Here is a 21,312-nt window from a genome sequence, read left to right as displayed (position 1 = left end):
AACTTAATCTGTTAGAACAGAATGGTTTAGGGTATTGATCATAGATTCAATATTAGGACTAAGTCTGTAACAAAATTCTCATCATAGGCAACTTTTGGAAGGCGATGTGGTAAAATCTAGCATTTTACTTTTTGCCTTTGATTCTCTATTAAAATTATTTTTATAAAGAAGTATAATGAACAATTTTAAAATAAGGAATATCACTAGTTTTTGATTCTCAACAATAATTGTCAAGGGTCTCATACTGATGATTGTATTTTATGTAAATATTTTAGTCAGGTGGCTTAATTTTTGAAGATAAAGACTTTCGCATGAGAGTGTGTTGCAGGGTGATACCAAATAATTGGATTTATGGGAAGGTTTTGTTCCACAGTGTTTAGATAAAGAATACTGAGCAGGAAGACAGACTGCCCTTGGTTTTGTCCATTTGGTATCTGAAGTGTTTTTTATGTGCATAATTTGTGTTAATTTGTTATGTGCATAAAAAAGCTAAGTGATTCTAATTTATGACTGAAGTATATAGTTAAAAATATTTGCCAGGTCAGTGTATGTATAGCCCTAGCCCTCAAATTTATTATTGTTGAGGTTAAGATGTGATGATATTAAATGCTTTTTCCTAAAACCCCCAATAACAGAATTTTTAGGTAAGGTGTGCAGTCCTTGTACACTATCAAGTAATTTCATATCCTGATTAAAAATTTGCCCACAAATGTCTTCCTATCCGTCAAAGTTAGAGACAAATAAAATTGTTAGCCTTTTTATTCTTAGTTCTCTTCAATTGTAGGGTTATAAATTAACTATAAGCTATGAGAAGAATTTTCACTGATCCCCAAATTGATAAATACAGCATAAAGAAAGTGATTTTTCATTTTCTTGCATGTGGGACAGATTGACTAAAATCCTTCTGTAAAAACTGAATGGGAAAGGAAGAAGCACAAAACCATTAAAAAAAAAATAGGTTAGCCCACAGAGTTCTTTAGAACTATTAAATAGGCAATAAGTATTAAAATTTCATTATTTACAAAAGACTAATAAACCCAATGTCCTTAAAAACATGTATATTTAAGTACTGTAGAACCAAGAGGCGCTTTTTTTTTTTAAATAGCACATGCTCAGATTCAGAAGTGAAAAGCCACTCCCCAGAGGTATCCATTCATTGTTAATAGGTAGCCTTCCAAACTTACTTTGAGAGGGGTGCATCTTTTTTGGCTACTAGTTACATGAGATGATGCTATGGTAGAACTTGCCAGCAGAAAAACCCCTAAAGGTCTTATATGGCTTAAGTAGTTTCAGTATATATATGTGAAGTCATATATCTGAACTAAATAAGGAAGTAAGAGTTGATATTAAATGGGGATAAAAACGATCTTTCCCTGAAACCCTGGGAAGCCTAGGATTCTTGGGTTTTGGCATCACCTTTTAAGCCTTCCATGTGCCTAAAACTGTTTTGCAAAATGGTCTGGGTATCTGTTGACAGGTCAGTCACCACTGGTAAAATTAGACTAGGGATACACAAAAATTTTAAGTAGTTAACTATTTTAATGTGGAGTTAAGAAAAAGTATATTGAACCAGTGAGTTGTAATGAAAACTTACCTGAGACATTGCTTAGGACAAGGCTGAGGGAGGTTGGTTAAGTAAATAATTTCTTAAAAAAGTACAGGTATATAGGTTAGCAAAACAACCCAAAGAACAAGGAAACACTCGGTGTTTTACTTTTTGTTCTGAATTTCCATTCACGTCAGCCATTCTTTTGTGGCTGGGATACGTCATCTTTTTGTAGCTGTTGTTTGCTATGAGTCTAGTGTTTTAACTTGAGAAGGGTCTCTTCAAATTGATGTTAACTGAATATTGCAGTTAGATTGGGAAATAGTATTTGTGTCCTGCAAACTGACATTTTTTGAGGTAGAAATGGACTAGTTAGTTTTCTCAGACTTTGCCTACGATGAGCTTAGTCTACTAAAGACAGATGAATGGAAAACTGCTTATAATGCTGCTAAGTCCTATGTCAAGATTTGTTGGAAATGAGTAAAGGAAAATTACTTTTATACTGGGATTTTCCAGAAGGCTTCAAGGAACTTGGATTTGAACTGATCTACAGGTTTAGCAAAATTCTGAAGGACAAATAGGATGTTCATTGTAAAGTCTCATTCAGTCTTCCTATCTTTTGCTTTTAAACAGTTCGGATCCCCTAAACCCTTCTATTCAAATATCATATACTGAATTTGCTGATTCCTTACTTTAAAATTTTAGTTATTAGGATATGTGCTTGAATGGATGATAGTGATTTATAACCCGTGATTAACCTATGATAGCATTTGATTTTCATTTCAGGGAACTGTTGCAATAAAGTAATAATTGTAGCCTGCTATAGTTAAACTTAGGGCAAGTGGTGGTAATTTGAAACTGCACTCAACTGCCAGTTGAAAATGTCAGTTATGTTGAACCATAGGAAATTGCCAGGAGCTGACCAGTTTTGACCCACAAAAGTGACAGTTACTTATGGTTCAATCTAATAATACATTTTTAAGTATAATTACTTACTTTAGAAATCCAGGTAAGGATCTGATAATCCAGATTCACCCCTAATTACTGGATGAAGGAGGTACACAGTCTGTAAGGAAATATATTTTGTTTTTTAAAATGGTTTATCAGTGGATCACTTTAGATTCAGATTCATCTGTATCTTTTCTATTACTATTTCAAATACTGAAATAAGGTGCATAAAAGTGACCCTAGATAAACTAAAGCAGCTTTATAGCAGGATTTCATCAGTGCATTTGCTTTCCTGTTTCTTCCTTTGTTAATATGAAAAGATGTTTTAGGTATAAGTACAGAATTGGGGGTTACTATCGTTCTAACTTTTTCTACATTCCATTTAATCCAGCTAGAGAGGGTTGGACTAGGTGATCCCTTAAGGTCCATTCCAGTATTAATATAATTTGAGTGTAATCATATGTTGGATCCTAGGAGACACTTAACCATAGTCCAGAGTGCTCTCAACAAGAGTACACTGAAATGAAATGGTGTGTGTTTTATGTATCCATCCCAGACATTTCCAACTACACTGTATGCAATCTGAAGATACCAAAAGCAAGAGCAAAATTTTTCACTAACATACTCAGTCTGAAAGCCCCACTATTAAACTAGTTAGCAGTTTCTCAAATTTGTGTTTCAGTGACTGGTATTTTGTGGGGGGCGGGTGGAGGGTGAAATTACAGGGATATTTTCTGAATGTTTTGTACCCTTTTTACTTGATGGATTGCCAAACATAGCTACTCATTTTCTAGTTTAGAGACTATTTTCACTACAAACATTTCCCCAGTTTCTCTCGATGAACTAATTTATACTTGTTGCTTGGAGCTCATACCTCAACCTCTTGGAGCTTCATTTTTCAGTGTGCCATTTTCAGGTTGTAAAGAAAAGTGTCATGTAAATAATTACACTTGAAATTAATTGAACATTAATTGAAACAGAACTAAGGTCACAACAAGTATTAACATATTCCAAATTATACCTTAACACTGGACTATGACTTTGTCATTGGGTCAGGAATAACAGGTTAATTAACAGTGGATAGACGCTCTTCTTAAATCCTGTTGCTAAGGCAACATTTGGCTCCAAGCAGATACACAGCACTAAACAACAGTGCCAACAAAAAGTAAAGCTTGGGTTTTAACTTTCCTGGTACTCAAGGTTACTCTCAGTCCAGGATTCTTTATGTAACCAAAAACCTACTACAGCATTCTAAGTAAGTGTTTTTTTTTAAACTTTACCTTAGATTTATAATTTTTTATAATACATTCAGTTCAAGTTTTTGAGACGGTTTCTAAATTTTTATTGAAATTAACATGTTTGGGGGATCATTTATGCTCAGTAAAATGTGACCGCCACTGTATACTTCTGAAGTGCAAAATAACTTACAGGCTGTGATCAACACAAAGATGTCTTATAAGTTCTCTCTGAGGTAGTAGAACTCAGTATTTCAGCTTAAAGTGTTTAAACTTAAAACTTGTTTAATGTAAACGAAGTGTTGTGCCTGAATTACTTAAAATATAACTTCTGATGCAAGGTTTTTTTTAAGGTAGGGCATGAATTTTCAGTTTGCTGAACACTGTAACTTTTTAGTATGGCATAGTCCAATATAGGTTTTACTCTTGTGTTAAGATGCTAGTTACCCAGTTATCCAGTACTCAGTGGTTTTACCTCTAGCTGCCTTGTATCCCTGCTTCTGTTGTAACTTAGAGCACAGCAAATTAATGATAGAGAAAACTACAACCAAGCTTCTAGAATCAGCCTATATAAGGGCTTGTGGTCCATCTGTTTTCATGTAAGTTCTCAATTATTTCTTGAGTGGTTTGGGTCTCCTGGAATACTGACATGCATGACTTGTTTAAATGCTTCCATAAGTATTTCTATCATCTGGAAAAGAATTTGCTTAAAACTAAGGATGGCAAAAGATCTAACTTCAAGACCACTCATTATCACTCACTTTCATCACCAGCAAAGCAAGTTTATAAAGTAGCAAAGGGCTCAGCTAATGTCAACCAGAGGCTCAGTGAAGGCAAGAGGGAAGAGGCTAAGTAGGAAAACTAAACCTCTGGTATGCCGGTTCTAATACTAAGGCCGTGGATAGGCATTCCCTCTACACGTATTTGTTGAGGATTAATAGATACATATAGATAACCAAGTTATAAGTGAACATAGTAAACTAGAGAAGATATTCAGGGCTTATAGTTTCACTAGCTGTGTAACTTCAGAAAGCATTTTGTTTTCCTATTCATAAAGTGTGGAAGAATCCTCACAATTCAGGTTGGCCGTTATTTCCCCTGCCCTTAACAAATGAGGAAACAGAACCGTAAGTGTAGCCCTAAGCGTGTAGATGCCTTGCTCAGAGTTGCCTGGGTGTTATTACAGAAGTTTGACTTGAAACCTGTACCCTCCTATTCCCTAGTGGTGTATTCAACCATATCTTCCTCCCCCTTTTGAAAAGTCTGTATCTGTAAGCACCAACTGATCGATAAAAGGCCCCAAGGTAGAAATTTTATGACAAGTACTGGACTCACATCTCAGTGCCACCTAGGAAAACATACTGGGGTTGTCAGATTTAAGAAAGGTGTAGAGGTTAACAGCACAGAACTTTGGGTTTGAGAAAGATCAGCCTCCTCACCCACCATATTTCTTTGGGCAAGTTTCTTCACTGAAGTAGTTTCATTACCTGTAGAATGTACTTAGTAAATAATATTTACATACAGAGGAAATGCTTACCACAATGCTAGCACATTGTAAGTAGTCAATAAATGTTAATACCACAAATATATTGCAATAAAATACCATTGAAAGATGAAGGTTCTTTTATAGATCATACTTCTATCAATTACCATGATTAGAGCCCTCAAATACCATTTTTCTTAGGGAAAAAAAGTCACGTAGGTTTGCCTACTAGCCTTTGATGAAATACGGATTATTCTGCTTGGAAAAGGCAAACCTAGAGGAAATAAAACTGATTACCGTGAAAGAAAAATATGCTCTGCTGTGCTCCTCAGTGTTATTCTAAAGTGGTTCCCACTGTCTTAATATTTGTCTTAAAACAGGTATGCTATTTTTGCATTAAACACTCAAAAGTATTTAGAACTGCTACATGAAATCTTCCTTTTTAAAGTTAATGCTGTGGGGGTGGGTATAAGCTTAGTGGTAGAGCAGCACATCCTTAGCATGCACGAGTCCCTGGGTTCAATGCCCAATACCTACATTAAAAAAAAACTCTTTAAAAATTAATACTTGATTGCCTGTGGATATATTATCACATGTTCTACTTGGTCTGAAAAATCTACTATTTAGTTGGTAATCTCTTTCTCTTAATTAAAGCTCTTGTTCATAGAAACATTTTTTTGATTAGTCCAAAGAACTGAAGTAAAAGATACGGTTGATCCTCATTAGCAGCTTCCTTACAAATTCACCCATCACTAAAATTATACCCCCCAAATCAACAATCGAGGTGTTTTCCTGGTTGGCCATGGACATGCAAAATGGTGAAAAATACGGCTCACCTGACAGCCATAAACTGATGCTCTGCCTTGTTTCACTTTTCCTACTGTAAATGAAGTATCCTTTTTGTGGTCTATTTAAGTGCCAAGTTTTTCACATTTATGTTCTTTTTTATTTTTTATTTTCCCCCCTTTTAAGTTGGCTTTCATGCTTAATGAAGTGCTGCTGTCTAGTGTTCCTAAATGCGAGAAGGCTGTGATGTGCCAGCATGAAGGTACAGTGTTGTTGGCTGTGAGTTCAGTGTAAATGAATCATAAACAGAAACACATAAAACAAGATTAAATACTGACTGGCTGACAAAAACGTTGTGACCAGAGGCTCAGAGGAAACCCATACTTCCCCTAGGAAAACTGGTTCAGTATTCAGTAATTTAGTGTTCTCAATGAACATAAGTACTTTGAATAACAAGACTCAGCTGTACCTTAATACCCCCTTGACCCTAGAAATAGACAGATGCTTCATCATACTCTAAATCATAAAGACTTGATCAGATTTTAAACAAGGAAATGGGATGGAATATAAGCCAGAAGGGCAGATACACCCCAACTTTAAAATGTCCCTAAACACATTCCATCACTAAATATGACCATCTCCATCGTTTTGACTTTGAAAGTCTTTGTGTTCTCCATTTACAATTAACAACTTCAGGATAATTTAAGAAAGTTTAGATGGTAGTATAATTTATCACCTTAGAACTGAACATAATGAGTATTCCTTTTAGTGCCACAGGCTAGCTATCTTAACCTCAGATGTTTTATAAAGGTCCTCTGGTTACAATCCTTATACATTTTACATTAGAGCAATAGCCATTTACACTGAAATGTCATTTAAATATACCAGTGTATACATTCTCAAGAAGTCCCAGTTATACTTTGATAACAACAGCATTTCAGTTTTCAGTTTCACTAACTGTTTAAGCTTGCTCATAACAAATGCAAAACTTTTGATTATGTTGAAAAATAACCAATTAAAGCAATACTTGACAAATGGTCAGCCTATTTAAGGAGCTAGCTAAACAAAATGTAAACACTTTCTTGATTGAAAACAAGACCTGTACTCTCAAATCTTTATCATATTATTACAGTTTTAAATATTTATCTGAACTGTGTCAGTGATAAATACATACTAGATTAAAAATTTCTTAAACTTGTGGCTAAATTCACTTTTCACTTCAAGGTTTCAGATGGCTGGGGGAGTCCTCTGTACCTTGAACAGCCTTCCCTTCCAATGAGATGAGTCCCTACTGAACCACCTGTGCTAATTCCATCATAACATCACACTGTACTTCATCAGTATCAGTCTCCCAGCAGACTGGGGATCCCTTGAGAGCAGAGACTGTCTTGTTCACTTTGCCTTGAAGTGCGTACCAAATGAGTTATGTGCCAATGAGTAATGAACAATAGTTCTATTCAAATAGTATGTATTTATAATTATTGTGTATCAACCTGTAAGTATCCTATAATCTGATATAAAATCCTCAAAGTTTAAAAAAGAAATTTATACCAAGGCTTTGATTTAGCCTGAGCTAAATCATTTTTAAAATTTGTGGCTTTGAGGCATTTTATTATAAAAAGGTGGTATTCATATACATAAATGAATAAGAACTTAAAATTCATCATACATTTACTTCATTTTTTAGCTTGACCTTCTAGTAAATCTTTAGCTTCATTGATTTTGGCTGCTATATAAGGAGATCCACCTATAGGAAGAAAGAAAGAAAGAAGGAATAGTTATAATATGGATTCTCAATTTCTGCTTGGTGAAAAGCTATTCTCTTGTTTCAAAGATCCCTATGCTTATCTAAGAGGTGGAATTAGCAGAAATGGTGTTTTGGCTTTTTAAAATAACTTGACACTGGAACTGGACAAATACTTGGTTCATATATCTGACCAGTGGGAAATGAGGTAATTCATAGGACAGATTTCCACAAAAATGGCACCTTTTAAAAAAGCTTATATTGATAGAAATGATTAAAAAAATTATCATACTTACGTGACTTTTAAATAGTGTAAGTTACCCATTCATGATGACTAAAAGTCATAAATGAACACCAATTTATTTTACTGTGTTATTTTTAAAACCATGAAATTCTCAGAGGCTTCTGAGCTTTGCTGCAAAGATCCACTTTGCTTTAGCCTTTTTTCCTATTACTAAACTGCCCTTTTATGATGTCACCTACAGCTGCTTTCCTACTAAACTGCTTCAAGCAGTGCTTCTCAAGAAAGTGTGGTCCTCAGACCAGCAAGCATCCGCAATCAGTAACAAGCTTACTAGAACTGAATATTTATAGGCTCTACCTTAGACGTAATGAATCAGAAGCCTTCCAGTTAATACAAGCTATGTCGTAAAAGAGGTTATACAGTCAGATACCAATTATAACCCTATTTAAACTCAAAACCTCCTTTCTTAAGGAGAGGCCTCTCCTATGAAAGTAAAAGGATTTGAACACTGGAACGTGGGTTTTGTGGTTTATATATTGCTATTCCATTTGGTCTCCCAACACAGTCTGGGCTGCTTAATAGGGAATCAGAAACCAATATATACATCCTATAGGTTTCTAACTAGGTAACCTCTAGTTAAAAGGTCAAATAGATAGGAAAAAATTACCCTTTAGTTTCACTGAAATTCAACATTTTCTTTAATTAAGAATGTAGACCCTCCCCAACAGTAGCAGTAGCAGTATTTGAGACTCACTACTAGAAGTCACATCACAGCTGCAGATTTCAAAACATGGTTAATGCTTATCACTACTTCCAAATTATAGCAGTTACTAGATCTGCTCAATCTATAAATAAATTTTTCATGCAGAATTTATTAAGACATCAACAAATGTATCCAGCCTGGGAGACAGTGTTCACATACAGATCTAGGCATTTCCCTTATAACAGCCAAAAATCAGATATAAAATTATCCCATTAATAATTAGTCATTCCAATAAAATGTAACAATAGTTTGATGACTACTTACCCTTGTCTGGGTGATTTAAAAGCATAATTCGTCGATGAGCATCCCTTATTTTTCCTTTATTGGCAGTAGGGCTAATTTAAAAAGAATAAGGTATTGTTTAGACTAGTTCTGGATCACATCAGAAAACTACTTTATAAAGTCAAGTAAAGATACTGTGAAAATGAAGTCAACACAACAGTATGAAAAGCTATTAAGGAATCTCTTCTCTTAACACACAGAAAGTTGAGTATTCTGAATCAACAACTAAACAGAGCACCTTAGGAAAAATAAGGCATTCTCAAACAAAAATTTAGTCGAATCTGAAACTATTCATTACAACAATCCTTTTATTGACAAAGGAAAGCATACTTAAGTGTTTGGAAACAAAGGCAGAATTTCACCACAGAAATGTGTTACACAGTTACAGAGAACAATATTGAGCACTGATTATCTGTTGAAAAATCTACCTTCAATGAGTTTAAAAAGTACTTATGTGTCAGTGTGGCTTCTCACTGGACTTTTGTAGGGAATGTTTAGATCTTAATGTACATAATAACTCCCTACTAATAAAAGAGAGGTCTTTTTTACAGTTGTTCATAGCTCCAAAGTTGACGAAAAATATTAAAAACAAATTATTTTACCTTACACCTAGTATTAATGCTGCTTCTCGTTTTGTCATTTTGGGTTCAAACCCACCTCTGTAATAGCCACCACTGAAGGCCTGAAAGAGAAGAAATGTTTGTAAGAAAAGATTATTAGAATAAACTGAAAGTTACTAAAAAATGTCTGTAAATGTTCATGGAACCAGCAGAAAAACTAAGATATAGTACAATTCCCATGGTATTTTAGCTTTATAAGTAACAAATATTTTAATGATCATTAAACAGACCCATTTTTTCCCCCCAAATTAAATTGTTTTGAAGATATAAGACAAAAAGAACAGTGCCTCAAAGCCAGTTCTTCTGGGAGTAAAGGGAGGATTATTCCAAGTTAGCCATGTTCTAGATAAAATCTGATCTCAGAATATGACTGTATGTTTTAGAAGAAGTGCCTCAAAAAGAGGATTTAGAGGTCTTTTGAGACAAGTGGTTCAAGGTTATTTTGAGGTTCAAGGCTAAAATAAAATAAGACCTTAGGGTATGTATTGAAAAAAATCAGCTTATTAGGTCCAGAATTGTATGTCAGAAATCATACTGGTAAAACCTACCACCACCCTACTCTATCACGTTCAATCACAACAATAAAAACCAATACTCTACAGGCTGTCACAGTCAAATTTACTCTGAATTGTGACCACAGAAGGTATGATCATCACATCCAGCCATACTCTAGAGCCTAATTAACTGCAGTGTTACCCAAGTATCATGTTACGGAGTGCCAGGGCCACATAGACCCCTAGATCCCTCTGTGCTTGTGATGCAGAGCAAGATGAGGGAGGGCACGAATGTGGACAGATTATGCTGAAGGTAACTATGTGAACAATAGAGTGATACTAACTTTCATGATACTAGAACTATTAAGACCTATGTCCCAAATCCATCTCACATAACATTTGATTTTAGGGTAGCACCATTACACAGCTCAGAACTTCTAAACCCTTTTTGTGGGAAGCAAGAGAAGGGGTCCAAAGCAATCAGTGAGAACTTCATGGATGTCTGGAAATTTACCCTCCTCAAGTGTGGCTCGTAGGCTCTAGGCTCTAGGCTTCATACACAGACAGTAAAGAATTAGCAAAAATGTTTAGCAAATCTTACAGATTTTGGTAGACTTTGAAAAACTTGTTTTACTTGCGGCTCCATATGCTTCATGGCTTGCAAAGCATAACGGCCTAAAAATAAAAGCAATAATATGATTAAAAAGTTCCCATCCTCTCCTAGTTCATTTCCACCCCCAAACCATAAACAAACCTGCAAATCCTGCAGCAGCAATGGTCAGTCCAACTGCTACCACTGTACTGGCCTGGTAAGGGGAAGGAGAGTAAGTATTTATTTCTCTTATTCTTACCCTACCCTATCATGCCCATTCTCCCATTCCAACTTATTACAAGTTTTATTTCAAAGGGAGAAACAACTTTTAGGGTGAAAATATTCTGCTCAAGGATCTGCAATTTTTATATCTAATGCATTGTAAAAGTATGGGATTTTCACTAAGGAAGAAAAAGGCAAGTCGATTTGCTTATTTACTTTTACAAAGTGAAAGGATGATTTCCCTCGCTTTGACCTCTCTTTCACCTCCAGACAAGTGGAGTCATTAAAATTCAATCAAGAGCAATGATAACAGTTTCTGCTAGAGAAGGAAGAACTGTTTACAGAGAATTCCTATAAAATTCTTACAACCTATTTTCAACGTTAAACGTGGGCTTAACTAGACTAGCTTTTCACAGGGCCTTCGGCACTGTCCTGCCTGACGATTAAAGAACAGGAAGGAAAGCCAAATATGTTCAGGAATCGAGAAGTGTGTCAGCAAGAGCCAAGGGGGAAGATGAGCAAAGTAGAGAAAAGACTGTGATGATGTTACGGGAAGGGCAGCTATAATAGAATGCGTTTCCATCAATCTCCGATCCCCAGGGACGGCGGGCACAAAGGCCCAAGAAGGGTGAGCCAACAGCTTTGTGTCTTGGAGAGGGTGACTCTCTGGGGCGCTACAACCCCAGCCCAGAGTCGCATTAGGGAGGCAGCTGCGGCTCCTCTACTCCGAGACCTTGAACCAAGATTGAGGCCTGGGCCTGAGATCGCCCAAGAGGCCGGAAGGCCGCACTCACCATGGCTCCCGCTCGGCTCCCCTGCCTCCACCGGGAGAGCGGTTCATCCCAGCCCAGAGGCCGCAGCCACCAGCTCTGCGCCTCTACCACAAAGCAACGCAGGCTCCGCTACAGGTACAAGCCGCCCAGACACGGGCGCCCCGGGAAATACGGCAGTGGCGGCCGTAAACCAGAGCCGGGAAACTGTCGTAAAAGGAGACAGCCGACGGGAAGGAAAAGGTCGCTCAAGCAGTGGGCAGGTGGAGAACACGACTTCGGATTGGTGGATGGGTGGGCGGATCACCTCCTTACTGGGCTCAAAGGTGGGGCTTCTCGGTGTTTTGCTCTTTGCTCCTTGGCCGAGGGTATTCGGAAATTCCTGCGGGGAAGGGTACTGGTGTAGAAGGGCGTGAGCAAATACTGTGTAGCTTCACTCGGAACGTTTTTCTTTTTCTACCTCAGCACTTCCATTTGCCATTTATTTCGTTTATAATTGTCAAGGTTAATGAGTATCCTTAAAAATGCCTAACAGCCCCATCATGAAGCCAGATAAATATGTACCAACCCAGTATACCAAAAAGAAGATGTTCCAGAAAACCGAACGAACAAGCCACATTGTGTTTCAGAGAGTGTTCGGTAGCATTCTTTTATTTAAAATAATGTTATTTAACTATGTGACTTGACAGAAACTTGTGTGAATGTTTGGGGTTTTGTTTTGTAGAATGGAATTACCACTTGAAAGACAGTTAATATTCTGAACGTGAGACCTCAAAATCCCCACAACTGAAAAATACTATTTAAAATTTCTCCTCTCCTCAAAGGAAAGAGTAGGGTTTGATTTTGCCCTTACAGAGCATCAGTTTCATATATTCTTACATAAATGCTTAAGAAGAGAAAAATAATGGAGACAGTAATGACAACTTTACAATGCAATGTTTGGATGATTAAAATAAATCTGGAGTTACTTTTCACTTAGAACTTATAAAGTATTAGGAATCTGTTTATCCTGCAATGAAATTCTGCTTTGACCAGCTGGTTGGTTATTAGACAGATACGGAAATAGGTTGACTCTGTTTTCCTTATCTATAAAAAGATTCTGCATTTGACTCTCCAAGAGCTCTAATAGTCCTGATATTTTCGTAATGCAAGTTATTGTCAACAAATGATCCAGCACTAAGACTCTAGTGTTAAGTGTACATCTTCCTCTTTTGCCTTTCTTCTATCTAGATTTACCTACAACTACAAAAGAAATAATCAAGTAAGGCATAAGATCTTGGGACCAAATTGGCCAGGAAAAAAAAACTGCTACTATAAAGCTTTCTATCGTGTTTAGTTTTGGTATGTACAAACTATGGCATGCAGCTTTCTTGAGGAACACAAACTCAGCCTCGAACAGGGAGGCACTTGAAGTTGAAGTGAAGATTGCTTTGTTTTTGGAGGCAAATCAAACTAGATGTACAGGGTGGGTCTGTCACTTACTAGTTGTGTGACTTTGGAAAAGTTATTTATGACTGAGTTTTCTCATTTGTGAAACAAGGGTAATGATTACTTTGCCAATTTTTTGTAAGGATAGAAATGTACATAGTGTGCTCTACACATAATTATCACTCAGTGTGTATCTGTAATTATTAAGAAGGAAGAGTGCAAATTGGCATGCAAAAGCCTTTCCAATTATCATGACACTTTGCCCATTTATGTGAGCCTGGTAATCCCTTCCCAGCCCACAAAGGGCATGCAAAGAACCCTTAAAAGCAATTTTTTTTTTTTTTAAATGCCCATTGACTGATGAGTGAATAAGTAATCACTCCTTGTTTCTTCTAGCTTATGGTGACTGCCAGCATACCTTGACTTGTGACTGCACAACTTCAATCTTGAAGGAAGGTCAGTATCTTGAAATCTCTGTCTACTCTGTCTTCATGTTGCCTTTCTCTTTTGTATGTAAACTCTTCACTGCCTCCCTCTTAAAGGATACATATAGTTGCATTTAGGGTCCATGCCTGTAATTCAGTATAATCTCCCCATGTCAAGATCCTTAACTTAATCATAGATACAAATACTGTCCTATAAGCTAACATTCACAGGTTTCATGTTTTAAGACTTGGTATCTTTGGAGGCCATTATTTAGTCTACTATAGAGGATAAGAGAAAACAAAAGAGGGGACTAGCAGGGATAAAAGAACAAGAGAATGAGAAAATACTCAAGCTCATTTGCTCAATTTTTCCTCCCAAATTTGTCAATCAGGTAAGTCACTTCTTGGGGAGAAATAAGTGAGAGGTGAGAGGGAGCAGCGAGAAGTATGCTTGCATAGAGGCTTTCAAACACTTTTTGACTATGACTCTTAGTAAAAAATATATTTTACCTTGTGACCCTAAGGAATAAGTATATACTTGAATGCACACACACACACACACACATGCACACACAAGTGCACATTGAATTTAATATGAACTTAAATTGAATTGAATGGAAATTAGTTTTTGAGACAATATTTATAGTTACTTCATGAGATACATGCTGGTCTTTTCTATTTCTTAAAAAAAAAAAAAAAAAAGCCAGGAAACCCAGTAAGTTCACAACTGACTAAGTGTTCATAATCTGAAGTTTGGAAAGCATCACTCCATAAAAATCCACTCTTGGGAATATGATGCCAGGCAAATAAGAGCTGTTATTATTATTTTTTGTAAAAACTACATGCCAGGTATAGTGCTAAGTGCTTTATGTTGATTATTCGCTTTATTCCATGATAGCAATTTTTTTTATATTTTGCAGATGAGGATATTTTGATAAATATGTTTGTTTTCCCCTCCAGATCCTTTCTCTGCTGTTTTCCATTCTACTCTGTGTTCCAGAGGAGCACAGGCGGCTAGGAGGCTGACCTCAGTGGACTCCATCAGTGGGATCCCTTGTCTTCTGGCTTCGGGTTCAGTTATTTCTGGGATCGGAAGATCAGCAAGCAGGAGGAGAGGGAGTTCATCTTCATTTCTCCCATCTTCCTTTCTGGTGGTTGCTCCAGGCTGACTGAGTTTGTCCCCTGAAGAATACAGCTCCTGTTGCATGTGTGTGTTCAGGTAATTACTCCTATCCCTTGTTCTTTCGTGTCTAAGGGTGGTAATGACTCCATTGGTCCCTAGAAGCTGCACTAGACACTGCACACTTGACCATCAGTCTAATTTCCCATAATCCCATCCACACCTTTGTAAAGAGTCCTTAATTAAAATTTCCTCACTTATTCCATTGGGGTATGCCGTCTGTTTCCAGCATGGATGGTGATATAGGAGGTTACTGCAACAAGTAGGAGATGATGGTAGCAGTTGAAATGCAAAGAAGTGGCTGGACTCCTGCTTATATTTTGAAGGAAGAGAATTTGAAGGACATTGATAGAATTTGCTGATGGATGAGATGTAGTGTACGAGAGAAAGGATTCAGGAATTACTCCCAAGCAGTAGGCTTGAGAAGTTGGAAGGCTGGAGTTGCCACTTAATGGGACTGGAAAGACTTCAGGAAGAGCAAGCTGGGAGTGGGAGCTGTTGCTGTGTTAAGTTTGAAATATCAACTACATATTTAAGGATTTTTAAGTAGACATTTGAATATATGTCAGGTGTCGAGAGAGAGGTCTGAGAGTCATTGGCCCATAGATGGTCTTCAAGGCCTTGGGACAGATGAAATCATTCGCTGTACGAGTGGAGAGGGAAAGAAGTGGAATGAGGGCTGTGTTTTGGGATCGTTCATATTTGGAATCGGGGGATATGAGGAAAAGCCAGCAAATTAAAGTGAAAAGGGGTGACCAGAAACTAAGTGAGTGTGGTGTCCTAGAAGCCAAATGAGGAACGTATTCAATGGAGGAACTGTATACAATGCTGCTAAAAGAACAAGTGAGAATTGGCTACTGGAGATCATTGATGGTGTTTATGAGAAGAGTTTCTGCAACATGATGGGGACAAAAGTCTGATTGGAGTGAATTCAAAAGAGGACAGGAAGAGAAAGAGTGGAGATATGGATTATATAAGACATCTTTTCCAGAAAATTTTGCTGAAAAAGGAACTAGAGAACTAAGAGCATGCCCAGAGGGAGAATTAGAATGAGAGGTTTTTTTGTTTTTGTTTTCTTAAGATGGAAGAAATTAAAGCATGTTTATTTGCTATAGGAATGATCTTACAGAGGGAAAAATGGACAAAATTCATTGAATGACATAATTTAAGAATGAGAAGAAAATGTAGAGACCATTTCCCACCCCCATCAGCTTTGTTTTATGAATGAGGAAACTTGAGTCTCAGAATGGTTGATTTTTCTTAAGTCCTGACAGAGTCCAGTAATTGCTCACCCTATTGTCCATTTTCTAGATGTATATAATGTTAGGGTCGTGAGATGGTCACAGAATTGGCTTTCTCTATATTTCCTTGCCACTCTTTTTAGAAATTTGCTCACATCTGGGTTAATGGAGCTTAAGTTCCTGACTAGCAGCCTTCTGGCCCACAGAACCTTTTGTAGGCAGCTGCTCACACAGTGCTGTCTGTAAAACTGAACAGCACTTAATAAACATTTCATTCCCTTCCCTTGCCCTTCACTCCACCCCTTTTTATCCTCTTCCTTTCCTCCTGATCTTTAGTGATCCTGCCATGACCTGACAATCTGCCAGTGGGAATTCATCCTATTGTCCCCTGTTAGGATATGAATATTCTTGGTAAATGATCATACTGAGCTATGATCAACAGACTCCTTCATGAAGCGTTTTAAGAGATCTTCTTGGTGTTAATTAATAGGAAAAGAAATGCTCTAATCAGGGAGCAGAATGGAAGGAAGAAAGAAGAAGTGTAGAGCAAGAGAGATGGAAAATAGGCCTGGGTAAGAATATGAGGACCTCGGGCAGTGGGGAAACAGGGAGGATGCTGGAAGGCCAGGAGGGAAGGCTGAGGTTCAGCCCCCTTCCTTCCAGTTTGCCTCATCTGCATCCAAGTCAGGTGACCCCCACCCTGCCTTGTGGCTATTATAAAATAATTTATAACTATTTCTCCTGTGATTTTCTCTCCCCTTTCCTCAACTTGTTTTATTTTTCCCTCACTGCAACTGTTTTAGTCTGACTTCCTACTTTCCTTTCTACTTATAAGAACTGTTGTCCTTATAAATAAAGCCCAGAGTATGTGAGTGGAGGGCCAGTCAGAGAATGCAATGCATTTGACCAGACTGATAGCACCCAGGAGGCTTGTATTTCTGTGTAAAGGCTCTGCTGTCTTCTCAGGCTGTGAGGAAGGAAAACTGAGGCACTCAGGATTTCAGGGAAAGCTTGGAGATTGGTGTAGTCTAGAGGTCCTTTCCCAAATGGAGATTTCCCAACCAACCCTCCATTTCATTCCATTTTTGGACTTCTTTTTTCCATTGCCTTTCTCAGTCCTTTCTCCCCTTCCCTCACCAGAGTTCCACTCGTGTGCTGCAGCTTTATGCATTGAATAAATTGGGTCTTCCCTGCTGAGCTGTCAGTAAATGGAGCTGACCAACAGAATAGTCTGTGTAAGTGCATCTTGTGCCTGGGCCAGACAGACAAGTACAATTATTTGATTGCTGGAGACTGCTACTAAATGACGGTGAAATAGTAGGTCTGAGACTTGTTGGTGAATATTATTAATAATATAGTGTCATGCATTAATAACATAGTGTCATGTGAAACAAAGCTACGCTAGAGGGTCTGTCTGAAATCCCATTTTAAATCACTTCTTCAGGGAGCTAGCTGGTGGAGGAGACGAGAAGTAATAAAGCAAGGTGTCTTTAAGCAACCATTTGGGAGTTTCAGTCCAACATAAGCTGAAGTTGAGAGAATACGCATTGCCTTCATGAGTTTTTGGTGGCTAGAGTAAAGCATGGAGTTCATCTCTGGCTAACTGTGATAAAAATTACATGACCTAGAGTGCTCTCCTATGAAAAATCTTCTTTCTCATCATTAAAACCCTTGAAGAGAGCCCATTGCCAAAACTTCATGAAATTCTTTCTGGCAACTGTGAGGTCCTTCATAGTCAACTTCCTTAGTTCATCTATCACAGGTAACTCTTCCAGACCCCTCCACTTCTCCCTTCATAAAACCTCATAGTCCTGCCAGATGGGATGTGTCACCATTATTCTCCAGATGTGTCCTGAAGTCTACTGCCCCTGGGCTTGAGTAAAAGTAATTCCTTCCATTCCAAGTACCCTTCCCCCATCCCAGCTCTGTCCATCAGTTAAAGGCCCAGATCTAATGTGTCTTCTGTGAAGCCTTCTTTGTTCATTCATCTGGAATAGGTGTCCACAAACTTTTTATATGAAGTAACAGATAGGAAAAATTTAGACTTTGCCTCATGCAGTCTCTGTATTCTTATTTTATCAAACTGTAAAAACTATTCTTAGCCTGTGGTCCATTCAAAAACAGACCACAGGATGAATTCCGCTAATGAACCATAGTTAGCTAATCCATGGTCTAAACTGATCTCTCCTTTCTCTGGACTCCTATACAAATTTGGTCCTATTATATGTGCCACACAGCATATCTAATCTTGTATAGAAATTGTTGGTATACAAGTGTTTTCTCTATTGGACTGAAGAGAGTAGAAATCATGTCTTGTATACTTTATTTACTCCCTCCATCTGTTATGGCATGTGAACACAGAAAGTGCTCAAAAGATATTTTTAAAATGAATGAGTGAGTTACTTATAATAGCTTCCAGCAGGAACATCTTAATTTCCCAACTCTTCTAAGCCTTTGATTTTCTGACAGGCAGGTCTTATACCTCTACGCTGACCCTGGACCCCTTAATAAGGCCATGAGCACCATAAATGCAACTGGTAATTAGACATAGAATATTATTTTCATTTATTAAATATCATTCATTGAAAACTTATTATGTGCAAATCTCTGAGAAAACATCAATGAACAAGACAGACAGAAACCTCAGCTCCTTTTGCGCTTTGCAGTCTAGGCTGGGAAGCATGATCTTAATATGAGCTCTCCTCCTGATATGTCTCAACTTCACTGTCCTGTTTTTTCGGATCATTGACTTAATATATTTGCCACTTGGTTTACCACAGTGCAAGAAATAATAAAACTGTAATAATAAGAGCTTACATTTATGTATACCTTAGATAGTCATATATATCATTTTTAATATGTACAATCGCATAATGAATTTAAGGAAGCAAATAACTACATTTACTTATTTTGTTGTCAATCTGGATAAACTGTGGATCACAGTTGTCACTTAACCAGATCACAGGAGATAAACTAGACAACTAGAGGCAATGTCTTAATCACAAGCTAAGTTAAGCAACATCATTTAGAATCGGCATATCGTGCTTAGTAATTGGTGATGGTTTAAAAAATAACTTACTTAGTAAGCAAAGGTGTGGAGATTTGATTTAAAGTCTGTTTGATTCCTAAGCCTCAATGTAATCAAAATATTATTGGATCATGTTGAGTTTTATTCTGAGCACAGGTTTGCATTGCAATGAATGGCAGTGAAGCAAAAAATAAAAATAAGAAAGAAAAACAACTACAAATTCAATTAGTTGGAAGAGATTAAGATATTTTATGGCAGTCTCTAAAGAGAATCTCAAAAAAGGGACTAAGTTTTCAGCAGTCAGAAGAATTTCCTTAAGATCCTCTTTCCTTACTGATATCTTTCTTACTGTCTTCCTCACACAAAGTCCATTGCCAGATAAAACTCTTGACTCTCCTAATTCTCCCCCAGTGCTGTTTGCTCAGCTCTTTCTCCTCCTGCTACCACTCCTCAATCAATTTGATTTCCTTTGTCCCGTTACTCTCTGCCCATTCAATGTTTTCCCATTCTTTTATATTTTCTCCCTTTCTGCGATGCACACTATGGTAGGTAGATTCTAAGGTGGCCCCCAAGATTCCCAGCCACTGGCATACATCCCCTGTATGATTCTGTCCTCTTGGGTGTGGGCTGGACCTGTGAATATGGTAGGAACATGGCCTCCTTGGGTGATTTCCTCAAAATAAAAAAGGTGTTGAGATAGTCACTGTGCTTACACTACTTTATGTAAGACACTATCCTAGCAGACTGGAGTGAGATTCTCCTGCTTGCTTTGAAGAAGTAAGCTATCATGGTTTAAAAGGTCTTGTGGCTAGGACCTGAAGGTGGCCTCTAGAAATAGAGATCAACCTCTAGGAGCTGATAGCAGTAAGAAAATGGGGCTTTGGTTCTCTGACTGCAAAAACTGAATTCCGCCAACAACTTCAGTGAGCTTGGAAGAGGCCCAAGCCTCAGGTGAGGTTGCAGCCCTAGGCTGACACCTTGATTTCAGCCTGGTGAGCCCCTGAGCAGAGAACTTAACTACAGTGTGCTTAGACCTCTGACCTAGTGAGGTAATATATGTTATTGTAAGCCAGTACATTTGTGGTAATTTATTACACAGCAATAGAAAATGAATACATGTACATTAATTTGGTTTGTGTGATAAGGCCCAGAAATATCAGGGAAAAGGGAAAGGAGTGTATTCATATTTTTGTTTTATACATTTATATTTTCTTATTTGTTACACCATTGTTCCAATGGTTTTAATCTGTTTTCCCCACTATATTACACAAACAATACACCTGAAGAACATGTTATCTTTCTATCACAATAGTGGCTCCCTATATCTGTAAATATAGGATATTTACATCCAAGGGTGGGTCTAAGGCACGTATGGTTTGTCAGAGTCCCCTGGTGGCTGGGATATGCTTTTGGTTGAGAACTACTGTACTATAATATTTCAGGGACTACTAAAACTGGGCCTGCCAGCCATCTCTGGACTAGATCATACATTGACTTTATTTGATTTCAATGAGCTGGAAATTTTAAGTCATTAAAGTCAGAGACCAGTCAGAAAGTTTTCACATGTCCCCTCTTCCTGATAAAACTAAGTGCTAGACATTACCTAGATATAACCTGCCCTTTTCCTGCCCTCTACCTAAAAATGGGATTCTTCAATCATCAAAGCAGTTCTGGGCTTCCAACAAAGTTGTTATTGCTCTCTTAGTAATTATAGGAGCCTGGTAAGGGGGATACCTGCAGGTGCCTACAGACCCAATCATCTGTTATTTGAGGGAGGTGTTGGTGGAGGAGCTTATGGCTCCTTTCATTAAATTTTCTCAGGGGAAAAACTGTAGACTAAGGTGACATCTAACATAACTCCTCTTTCTTGTTGTGTGTTTCTCCCTTCTTTTCTGTCAATGTTCATGTGGAGAATTACATTAATTTCTTAATGTTAAGACAATTTTGCATTCCTCAACTGGATTGTGATATATGAATTCTTTTTCTGTATTGCTGGGTTTGGTTTGCTAATATTTTATTTAGGGTTTGTACCTATGTTCACTCAAAACATTGGCCTATAATTTGCCTTTCTTATAATGTCATTCCAGGTAGTGATGTCAAAGTTCTACTGACCTCACAAAATGAATTGGGATGGGTGGTAGACTAGAAAAATGGCCCCCTAAATGCCATTCATAACCTAATCCTTGGAATCTATTAATATTACCTTATTTGGGAAAAAAAGTCTTTGCAGATATGAAGTTAAGGATCTTGTGGGGAGATTTTCCAGGTGGGCCCTAGATGC

General features: G+C 37.6%; 1 protein-coding gene across 2 annotated transcripts; it reads right to left on the bottom strand.

Moving 5' to 3' along the window:
- Positions 1-7,588: 7,588 nt before the first annotated feature.
- DNAJC19 (DnaJ heat shock protein family (Hsp40) member C19) lies at positions 7,589-11,903 on the bottom strand. Of its 2 annotated transcripts, XM_006183742.3 has the most exons (6): positions 11,754-11,903; positions 10,900-10,951; positions 10,747-10,820; positions 9,634-9,713; positions 9,014-9,084; positions 7,589-7,745 (listed from the first exon to the last, which is right to left on the bottom strand). In XM_006183742.3, exons 1-6 carry the CDS (start codon positions 11,754-11,756, stop codon positions 7,675-7,677), a joined length of 351 nt encoding a protein of 116 aa, XP_006183804.1. In that variant the 5' UTR covers positions 11,757-11,903; the 3' UTR covers positions 7,589-7,674. The 2 variants fall into 2 exon arrangements, with proteins under 2 accessions (XP_006183804.1, XP_032339640.1); XM_032483749.1 differs by lacking the exon at positions 10,900-10,951 and having other exon boundaries at positions 11,754-11,901.
- Positions 11,904-21,312: the final 9,409 nt, after the last annotated feature.

Source organism: Camelus ferus, chromosome 1 (genome assembly GCF_009834535.1).
Source record: "Camelus ferus isolate YT-003-E chromosome 1, BCGSAC_Cfer_1.0, whole genome shotgun sequence".
NCBI lineage: Eukaryota > Metazoa > Chordata > Mammalia > Artiodactyla > Camelidae > Camelus > Camelus ferus.
Note: the sequence above shows the minus strand (reverse complement) of the source record. Positions and strands in the feature narration are given on the sequence as shown.

Coding starts and splice junctions, on each gene's coding strand:
- DNAJC19 (XM_006183742.3), bottom strand. Junction 10,821..10,899: donor TGCTGCTGCAGGATTTGCAG/GTTTGTTTATGG, acceptor TTTTATTTTTAG/GCCGTTATGCTTTGCAAGCC. Junction 9,085..9,633: donor GCATTAATACTAGGTGTAAG/GTAAAATAATTT, acceptor TTTTTAAATTAG/CCCTACTGCCAATAAAGGAA.